This window comes from Thunnus maccoyii, chromosome 4 (genome assembly GCF_910596095.1).
Source record: "Thunnus maccoyii chromosome 4, fThuMac1.1, whole genome shotgun sequence".
NCBI classification, from domain to species: Eukaryota; Metazoa; Chordata; class Actinopteri; order Scombriformes; family Scombridae; genus Thunnus; species Thunnus maccoyii.
This window is the reverse complement of record NC_056536.1, coordinates 33,248,095-33,259,251: the sequence shown is the minus strand read 5'-3', so window position 1 is coordinate 33,259,251 and position 11,157 is coordinate 33,248,095. Positions and strand designations below refer to the sequence as shown.

General features: G+C 37.0%; 1 protein-coding gene across 14 annotated transcripts in view; it reads right to left on the bottom strand.

Moving 5' to 3' along the window:
- Nucleotides 1-5,839: 5,839 nt before the first annotated feature.
- The window catches only part of LOC121896021 (cell wall protein RBR3-like), a 58,957-nt gene continuing 53,639 nt past the window's right edge, over nt 5,840-11,157 (bottom strand). For 13 of the 14 annotated variants that reach the window (XM_042409631.1, XM_042409630.1, XM_042409628.1 and 10 more), the window contains 4 exons: nt 10,947-11,099; nt 9,984-10,162; nt 9,381-9,562; nt 5,840-6,753 (listed from right to left, as the gene is read on the bottom strand). In XM_042409631.1, coding sequence (XP_042265565.1) covers nt 9,419-9,562; nt 9,984-10,162; nt 10,947-11,099 — 476 coding nt within the window. In that variant the 3' untranslated portion in view covers nt 5,840-6,753; nt 9,381-9,418. The remainder of the gene's footprint in view (nt 6,754-9,380; nt 9,563-9,983; nt 10,163-10,946; nt 11,100-11,157) is intronic. The other variant, XR_006095889.1, reaches the window with a different exon arrangement.

Sequence of the window (11,157 nt, the reverse complement as noted above, 5' to 3'; positions counted from 1 at the left end):
ATGAGCTTTAAAATGTATTGCTCATTTCTTTTCTTTCTTTTTCTGTAGAATAACACAACTATTTGTAAATTAAGAAACATATGATGTGAACAGCTGCATCCATGATTTATGATGGGTTATAAATATGTAGACTTTACTTGCCTAAGAAATAGACCTAACAAGAGCATTTACTAGAACTCTGAAAGTGTCAGACATGAACACTGACTTGAAGCTGACTTGAAATTTGTTGGGAAATAAAAAAAGATTCAGTGAAGAAAACAGTGAAAGACTGCAGGACCTCTAGAGGCACGAGGCTCTGTGCAGCAGCAACATTCACACCACTTGCAGCAGTTCTGGGAGAAGTAAACTGTAAAATTCATGATGCAGCTGTTTTGATGTGCAGTAAGAACAGCTCTGACTGAAGTCACTTTAAATCTTAAACCTTTTATATTAAATTGAATGAAGCAAAGTAAAAGTTTAGTGAATGTCAGCATTCTCAACCAGTTTAGATTAAAGGGTTCGTTTTCAGGTTTTTTTGTTCATCTGTCATTTATATCTGGGGATGCACTATATTGGATTTTTGTCGATATCCGATATGCCGATATTTTCCATCTCATTTTTGCCGATATGATGCTGATACCAATATATGCACACATTTTTTCCACCTGGCTGAGGAGACTTTTATGCATATAATCATAGATAGTACAAAGTATGATCAACAAAGACAATATCTGAAGGAAGAATTTAGGAAGACTGGAGTTCAGGATTAATGGGTCGGATTTAATCTCTGGTCCACACGCCAAAGCAGAAGGTGGCGATAATGCACCTAATACACTGGTTGCCAAGCATTGTTATAAACAAAGAAGAAGTTTTTTTTTTCAAACAGAGTGGTACATCCTGTCAGCCGAGGCGTTTCCTATCTGTGCAGGTGAACACAGCAGCTCCTCCATGGTAGGGGTCTGCTCGAATACAAATACATTATTTGGCAAAGTACAAATAGTGTTTTCTTTTTTAAATATTTGTTTCATACAAATATTTCAATAATTTTTTTTTCAGGAAAAAAACACATTTCAAATACCAGCAGACAGGTCAGTTACATCACTATCTCAGTGTCTCTCCTCTGCTCTGCTGTGACGTCTATCAGCAGGTCTCAACGAGGGGAGTCACATCCACCTGCTACATGACGCACATTTCCTAATTTGGACATCACTCCTGGAGTTGGGGGTGTTCTCGAGAAATAAAGCTGAGCTACTGACACATGTGAAGTGCTCTCAAGGGACTCTCCATAACCTGTTGTTCCCCTTCTCCTTTCCACAAAATTAGGTTGTGAAAAATAGGCAATAAATGAAAAGTGCAAAGCAAGAATCGGCTTCTCTACACATTACACACTGTGCTGTCTCTGTGTTATGGGTGTATAAATAGGTAGAGGTCTGTCTGCAACAAGGTGATGAGTAAAGTTTTAGCTCAGTAGTCAGCGCAGTCATCTATGATCTAGAGACTCCAGTTCGAGACCCAGTGTGAAGACCTCCTTCATAAGGTAGTTCATTCATGAACACTTATTGTAACACTTTAATTTTCTAAAATCAAACAAAAACAGGATTTTTAAACCTCTCTCCACTTTCAAATATAAATACTGGGTTCTCTGCACATCTCTGCTCCAAGGACTGTTTCACCCTGACGGTCCCGATGCTTCCCCCGCAGGCTCCACTTCAATGATGTATATACTAATGTTATAATGGCTGCTCACTTCTATGCCTTATAACCTTATATGTCTGCAACACACTCTGAAGTTTCATAGTAATCCACTAACTGCTACCCGCCTGCATTTAGTTGATTTTTACCCATACCCGTACCGGTGAATTTATATAATTATGTCTTTTACCCCTTACACAACTTTTTTGGAGGTTACCCGCCCCAGTGCAGGACTCTGGGCCAGTTTAAGATAAATGAGGAGTTTTTAACTGGAAATCATGCAAAAATATTCCAGTAGAGCCCCAGAATTTAAATATAGACCTGGAAATGTGCCAAATATGTGTCCCCTTGAACTCTTTTAAATCCGTCTGATGCACTTTGCTCCAGTTTCCACTATCAGGATGGCATCTGTCTAGACACCACTGGGTTGTTCTTACATAGAAAGCAACAGACATAGGTGTCACTTTGGCTGAACAAACGCTGCTGTCGATGGGCCAGACAAGGGTAGTTATCTCACTTCAGCATTTAATTTAAACTAATCAGCAGCTGCCACATCTTGAGGCTGAAGACCCTTAAGGTGCCTCTGATGGCCACTAGTTGCTTCAACTGACTCCCATTCAAAAAGCCTCAACTTCTCTCTAGAAATACTAAGTCAATCATTGTTTTCAGGGAGCCTTTATGGTCTGAATCTCTAAATTCAGACCCTCTAATAAGTGTTACTTGATTATGATACCTGCCCTGTTAGCACAATTTAGCTAAAGTGGCTAACACTAGCTAACTAACACTTGGTAACCCAAGGGAGCAGCGCTCAGTGTTCCCAGTAAGCTAGTGCTCAGGTCCAAGGTAGCGGGGCGTGTTTCCAGAGCGTGAAAGGCAACACCCCGCACTCTTTATCTGGAAGTACCTGGCTCCAAACTGAAAAGATGGCGCCGACCAGAAGCTGCGGCTCTGGGCTTCAAACTGTCTCCAATGAAACTAACGAGTGATATCCATCTTTATATACAGGCTGTGGTGCCAGTACAGAAGCAGCATATGTCAAACCCGCAACAGAATCAGAACCAAGGAATTGTTTGCTTATTTTTTGACAGCACTACTTTACACAGCCACAAAACGTGAACAAATTTACACGTGCTCCATTGTGCATTTATTTCTGAAATAACTACAAACTTGCAAACATTTTACTTTTCAAATAAAAGTCAATGGAAACTGAAATTTATTACAATAAATCTACCACATGACCTGTCTCACAAAATAATTTGACATAGATGAGGTCTATAAAGCCTGGGATCTGCATGTTTCAGGCCTGATCAGTTTTAAAAAGTTTCAATGTTTTTATAAAAGCTGAGTAATGTTGCCTTTGTGCTGTAAGCTGTAAGAAAAAAGGCGCTAATGGTGCAATGACGCTCTTTTAAAACACCTTGCAACAAATTCTGTATCAGAATTTGACTCAGACTTCGGTCTGGAGATCAATGCTAATTGCTTTTTAGATGTATGGTGTGAAAATGCAAATGTGTGTTTGGTTTAGTCTGATTGAACCCATCCTGAATACAGTGAAGGCCTAAAGTTTCATTTTTGTACAATAAACTATGTGTTAATGTAGCTCTGAACAACAGTTCCTTTGTTGTGGTAGCATCTTACTGTACACTACTTTCCCAAACCCTTTCTGTGCTACAAGTATATAGTTCATCATTTTAAAGGCCAAGTTATGTCCTAAAACAGGTGGGCACTGATGTTTCAGGAAGAATGACTGAAACAAGGGGGAATAGTGCATTTACTGTAATAGTACATTTGTTATTAGTAATGAACTCAATAAGATCCACTAGGATGACATGACTTTAAAACCAGCACATCTTTTAATTTTCACATCCTCAAATGTAAGACCGCATTTTTTCAGTGGAAAATGCCCAGAAAGAGGAAGAAAAACATGCTGATGGAAGCAGAAAGCTTCAGGGCTGCACCCAAATCAGGATATAAGGTTTATATAGATTATGTACCTGTGGTTCATGCTTTATGTCTGGATATTTTTTTGTTTTTGTAAATACTCAGCAGCACATATGTTTCTTTAATAGCAGCTGAATCTCATGTTTTGATTACAAGACACATTTTAATGCCTTTTTTCATCTGTGATATGAAAACACTTTTCCACATAGCTAGAAAGAAATAACAAGTGTATATTGTTCAGATATAAAAGCTCAGTTAAATAGCTGATCAGTCAAACACACTGGACAGTAGAGGAGGAAGTGTGAATAGTGCCACTGATGACATTCTAAGTTAAAAGTAGTTTATCCAACTTTGTTAATATTCAGCACCAGTGCAGAGAACAGGTGCTGCTCTTCGTCGCACTGTTCTCTGTTTACATCTCAGTTATAGTGAGGTAATTTTTAGATGAGTGTTTGTAAAACTTTACAGCCTGTCATGCTTTAGTCAACACCACATTTAGAGGGTGCAGCAATGTATCCTCAGATTAAATAGTCCCTCCAGGAAATTGCAATTTTGCGATTGCAATAATTAATGCAAATTCAAGAGATCTCTGCAATACTTACCACAGCTTGCAATTTTGCCAAATAACCACAACTTTTTTGCATGAAATGGCCAAATCAACAGACTGCTTGTAATTTGAATCAATTGTTGCATTTCATGTCATTGTTACTGATGTCATTGCAGCACACTTAACAAGGGTTTAAGTGGAAGATGCACAAATCTCACCTGACAACAAAGATTACTGCCATAGAACAAGCAAAACGATTCCCAAATGGGAATTCCCACATTGCAGACATCAAAGCTATTATAAGCCTTCAAATGTTATTAACAGAGCAATAACTTCCAAAATGACCACCAGCACACTTATTAGAGGGCCTGAATTTAGAGTTTCAGACCAATATGGCTCCCTGAAAACAATGACTGAATTAGTATTTCTAGAAAGAAGTTGAGGCTTTTTGAATGGGAGTCAGTTGGAGCAGCTAGCAGCCATCAGCGACACTTTAAGGTCTGTTTTCCAAGCCTGAGATGATAACATTAAAAAACAAAGAGTAGTGGTCTGACACAGCTAAGTCAACAATCCTATCGACACAGTACGCAACCCTCTGGAAATCGCTAGATCTAAAGTGTGGCCGCAGTTGTGAGTTGGCCCCGCAACATGCTGCATTAAGTCAAAAAAATGTAAAACATCCACAGCCCTGCAGTCAATGGTATTATCAGTATGCAAGTTCAGGTCACCAGTTAGGAGAATGCTGTCATAGTTGGTAACACAGATTAAGAGTAGATCCGCAATTTCAGGTAAAAAAAGAGGCTGAATACTTTGGTGGTCGATAGATTGTGACCAGTAGTATGGGAGTTTGACTTTCAAGTATAATGGCCTGATATTCAAAAGAGGAAAAATCACCAAAGCTTGGGCGTTATCTGAGAAGATAGCAGCCAGCCCTCCTCCTCGCTTCCCTTCACGGGTCGAGTGAATAAAGTTATAACTTAGAGGTGATGTTTCAATTAAGAGGGATGCGCCATCTGACTGTAACCATGTTTCCGTGAGAAAAATAAAATCAAGTTTGTATATTACAGCAGGCCTGGCCACAGTATCAAAGTGTAAACCTCACATTCTACAGCAGAATACTGTAATAATTTTTACAGCAAACTGTTAAAGTAAATTACAGTAGTGACACTGTTAGTCTGGGATACATTTTTTTGATGAGGATTTGTCATTTACATAAATACATTGTCTGTTTGTGTGACATTTTGAATCTATAATTCATTAATAAGTATAGTGAAGTATAATATCTATACTATTGAAAACAATCAATACATCTTTGTTCAATCTGAGCTTGATAAATTATAGATTAATTATGTAGGATTGATCACTGAACATAGTTTACTGGAAATGTGTCAAATATTTTGACGTCTGAAGTGTATTATTGCACGGTTGAAATATGTTTAAGTTGGTTCTTCAGCGTTCACTTTCTACCAGCTCTGCCAGAGTGTGAAGTGACTGCAGTTATGGAGAAGTTTGATATTAGCTAAGACCAAAAACACATTCTGACCCTGTTTAACCAAAAATAGACTGATCTTTGAGGACTTTTTTTTTTTTAAATTCTTGGACAACCTAATACCTAATTGTGAAATGTAATCACTGCCAAATGCTTTATGATGAAATCAAAATACCACTTACTTTATACTGTAGTATTAACGTATTTTATTTTTTAACCATATATTGGTCACATTATCCATAATACAATACAGATCTTAATCAATGGAATAAAAACTGTACAGAGTTTGACTCAATCAAAGTTGAATCAATCTATTATTAAAGATGCAAGTGATGGAAAACTTAAAGGTTAAAATCAAGATGTAAATATGTTCTTAAATCAATTCAAAATGAACAATCAAGATGCGGCATAAAAATATAAACTGAATAAATAAAATGCAATCAAACTTAATGTTTAAATGAAAATCAAGACAGTGAAACTGAAACATTTAACTTAAAACAATCTGAATCTAAATTATTCTTTAGAGAACAAGTGAAAAGCAGTCAATAAAATGCAATCATCAGTATGAGTCTAATACAGTAATTATATCACTTATCAAATCATTCAAAAGAAATAATCTAAAACAAAGACTTGAACATCTGACATATCAGTAAATGAAATGGATCAATAGCAAACATCATTTATCAAACATAATAAATAATCTGTCTAAGTAGGAAAAGGTGAGTAAATAACAGATTGTGAGTCAAGCAAGAGGAAAGTTCAAACTAATCTCAGAGGGACAAAAGTTCTCCCAGAAACTGATGAAGTAATTGTTACTGTTTGTTTGATGGACCCGGTTCCTGCTACATAAGGGTCTGCTCCTGTTAGAAAAACACAGCTTCAGTCAGTCATCTCACATGGAACACATTATAGAAGTGAAAAGTGACGGAGCAGCGACCTCTAGTGGCCTCTGTTCTTATCACATGTCAGTCAGCCTCACAGTGGTGAAAAGAGGAGGATCTACAAGATGTACAAGATTTGTATCATTATTATTGATCTGAAACTGGAATAGTAGATTGACTGATAGATTTACCTCTGGTGGTGGTGGAGCTGGACTTCTTTCCTCCTGAAAAGCATTTAACACAGTGAGTGATGACAGAAAACACATTTAGTCAGATCACATGACATTGGTGTCACAGAATCCTTGTTCTATATTTTTATGCTCTCTGTCATTTGTGCCATGTGTATTCTGTTACAGCTCTGTGAAAAACACTAATTATTGTGTTTTACACAATAGATAGAAACTAATACTCGCGTTGTTCTCTCCTGACTAGATCCCTGCTTGTGTTGTATCAGTCTCAGATGTACGTTGCTTTGGATAAAAGCGTCTGCTTAATGGAAAATGTAAATGTATCTAAATGTAAGATGAAATAAATACATACACACAGTCTAACCTATATGGACATAAGTGTAATATTGATATGTGTGGATCAGTGGTTTCATGATGAAGCTGACTGAAGATAAGGATAATCACTTTACCCCTTTTATGAGCACCATATAAACATTTAATATATAGTTATAAAGTATAAAGACATTTTATTAATTCCCATTATTTGTTATAACTTCTCCTATGAAGACATATTTATATTACTATCATTCCTTATCTGTTTGTATAGCTTTTTCTCTCTTTTTTTGTAGATTAACACAGCTATTTGCAAATTAATTTAAGATTTATGGTGGTTTATACATATATAAACTTTACTTGCCTAAGAAATACATCTACCAAGAGCATTTATTAAAACTCTGAAAGTGTCAGACATGAACACTGATTTGAAGCTTGAAATTAATTATTTTAGTGTGTTGGGAAAAAGATTCGGTCAAGAAAACAGTAAAATCAAACTTAACCTAGCTAAAGTAGGTCAAATGTAATCATTCATTAGAGGATCAGAGCAAAATAAACATGGTCATATGGTCACTACCAGTTTTCCAGATCCTCTGTGTTGCAAAGCTACTGTGCTGATCCAGTTTGACCTGCTGTGTGTCTGTGGTCACCTGCCTTCCTGCTTCACTGCCTTGAGTTGAGATTGTCGACTAGAAGTCTGTTTATTGAATTTAAAAGTAAAACTGTCTTTCACTCAACCAGCCTGTCAGAGTGTCTGCATGAGGGTTCTGCTTTCTGTTGTCTTAACTGGTTTGTTACAGTACAAACTGGCCAAATGTGGACAAACAGCACGTCAACCATGAAAATGGGGATATGAAATTAATTATATGATCTAAGAGTATCAGAAGAGGTTTTCTGAATAAAGAGACTGGGTTCCTGAAGCTCCACACTGTCAAGAAACTGAGTCCTTTAAGTGAATTTAGCAAGAATTTAAAGAAGTTCTGATAAACCTCATTAAAAGCTTCTCATTTTTTTCACATTATAAAATGACACTTAATGTTTACAGGCCGGACAATGTATGATGCAACAATAATTTGAATCAAATGTTAAAGTTGTCTGTGTGTAAGTGTCTTTTTCAATACTACTATATTTCCTCTAATAGTTGTTTACCTCAACTGCAGAGGGTACCTGGCCTTTATTGGAAGTAGACTTATATAGGAGAGAGGCCTTTATTTATAACTCCCTCTGTATAACCCTAACCCTAAGTATATTTGCTCATATTTTAGTACAAAACCTCCTCGCTTTCTGATCTGCTTCCGTTTGCTCTGTTAAATTTTTGTCACTGCATTACCACACATGTACTCATAGAACTGGAGTTACATCCAGGAAACTATTATTTATGCTTAACTGGCATGCACATTATATAACAGGCACCAGGAGTTTATCCACCTTTTTTATCAACCCCGGCCTCTTTTTGGGGCCGGCTTTTATTTGTTTGTGTCGACCAAACCCCTGCCATTATCGGAGACCTGGCTTTTAATTGACAACCAGCCACTATTAGAGGAAATACAGTACACACATACTGGCTGTAAAATGATTCACTATGGTGGACACAGACCTTCCTATTGCTGCTGGAGCAGCAGTCATGTGCCGTCTAGAGATTGAGATCTTTTTTAGATTTAAATGTGTTCAAAACTAAAGAAATAGTAATCTCAATAGAACACACAGACAGTTCCAACAATCATTCTTGACTTCAGTAAGTGTTGAACTCGTCCAGACCTACAAATACTTGGGAACTGTGTTTGATGACAGATTGAGATTTAGTGACAGTACAGATGTTATTGTGAAAAAGGCTCAGGAGTGTCTGTGCTGTAAAATAAAAATTCAATTACATTTAAGATACATTAACAAAAGAAAATGTATTCAGTAGGCCATTGTAGAAGATGTAATGAAGCCTTGTTTAGATCAGAAAAATTAAAAGTATGTTTCACACATCTAAACATGAAAACCAGTTAAATTTGACCCTAACACAATAGGAGGGTTAAATGATTTTAGCATCAGGCTGCAACATAACAAAATGTGAAAAAGTAGAGTCTGAATACTTTTTAAATGCACTGTAATATGCAATTTAGTCAAATATGAACATCATTTCTAGGAGACGGAGTTGGCTCAAAGGGTAGAAGAACAATATCAAATAACATCTACATTTTTGAAGACAGAATGAACATTTCAGAATAAGTAAGAAGAAACATGATCAGTTGTGTATCATCAGCATAGAGGTGAAAAATAGCATGTTTATAGTTAATATCTGCCGATTAAACAAAAAGAAGAAAGAAAGTAGAACAAACTGGAACTTTGTAGCACATGTTAACCTGCACAGTACAGAATCCAGATCCAAATCCAAACATTATCATTTGTTTGCTGTGAGTGCAGAGTAGTTTTGGTCCGGATCGCTGCTGTCTGGATCCAGGTTCTGGTAGACGTTGTCTTCACACGAGGAGACTGGGGGACAGTTCTCATTGATGACAGGACGGTTCTCATTGATGACAGATAACTGAAAATAAAACAGGAATGACATCAAACCTAAAATATAGCAGTAACCATGGTAACAGCCCAGATATTGTGTTCTTCAATTGTTTGCTGATATTTTAGTGATAACAACTCGGCAGGCCAGAGGTCTATTAACAGTAACTGTGATTTTATTTAATTATACTTTGTACACAGTAGTGAAGTAGTTGCAGACATGAGATTGTTTGTTCCTAACTGCAAAAATAAAATGTCTGCCAACAGTAAGAGTTAACATGTTAACTGCCATTATTCCTTGTGTGTTTAAACTCTTTCTGACATTGTCATATTTGTATTTTGTAGATTTTCAAATGTGTGTGAATGAATTTTATATGTGTACTTGTTTGCAAATGTGCTTCCCCCTTGAGGGATGAATAAAGATTTTTTGAATTGAATTGAATGAGACATACATTGTTATTGAAAGTCACCACGATGTTTCTGCTGTCTGAGGTTCCTCTGGTGTTCAAATCAGAGTTCCTCCTCGTCTTCAGTTTGTAGAGGAGCAGCAGAACAACAGCCAACAGCACAACAATCACAGGCACGATTACAGCTGGAGGCAAGAAGTAACCTGGTTGAGGGACATAGGAATCTGGTTGGGAAGGAAGAGAGAGAGAGATATGTACAAGTTTAAAAGTCTGGGATCTTTTGTCTTGTATTAGAAGCTTAAAGGCTCCCTGTGGAGTTTTTGACCACAAGTAGCTTGTTTTTACGTGTGGATCTACGTTGTGCACACGTGGTTGACGTGATACACAATCCTGCCAGTGGTTTCACATCATCCCACTGATCTACAGGATGCAGGAACCTGCCCAGAAACACAGCAATGCACCAACAAAAGCAGGAGAGAAGAAGACCACAAGCAATGCAAGATTTAAAATACTTAATATAATCAGCTTTACAAATATTTATCATTGAGGAAACATATTCAACACTTATGTTGGACCTAAAGGATACACTCAGCATGTTTTGGTGAGTAACACTGAATATAAATATAACCTTGTTTACAAGAAAACTACACAGGGAACCTTTATCAAAAATGAGATCTTCCTGTTGAAAAAAAATCCCAAAGTCTTTGGTCTGAATGTGTCTTGACTTGTCATGTGCTGACATCACATGTTAATAATGATCTTACATCATTAGAAACGTAGGATGTGTTTAAACATTAGACGTGAAGATAACAAAGAAATTTATTGTAAAATTAAATGTGAAATGTTTTCTTCTAGGTGCTGAACTGTCTTATGTGCTGAAACACATGTTGGACCATCTTGTTATTCTTATTAGACAACGTTGTTATGCTGAATTTGACTGTTTTAAGAGGACGTTTTGTTGCAGAGAGACAGTGATGGACAGATGGACAGACATGAACTGTCCTGTACCTGTAAACTGCTCTGTGGTTTCAGGGAAAGATGATGAAGGTGTGAAGCTTCCTGAACTAGAGATTAAACTCTGTGTTGTTGTTGGTGTGGAGGCTGATGGGACTGATGTTGGAAAAGGTCGGAGAGTCCGGTTTGGTTTTGAAGTGGTCGGAGCTGTGAACAATGAAAACACATTGAAACAATCAGATACTGAATCAATAATGCAGAAAAA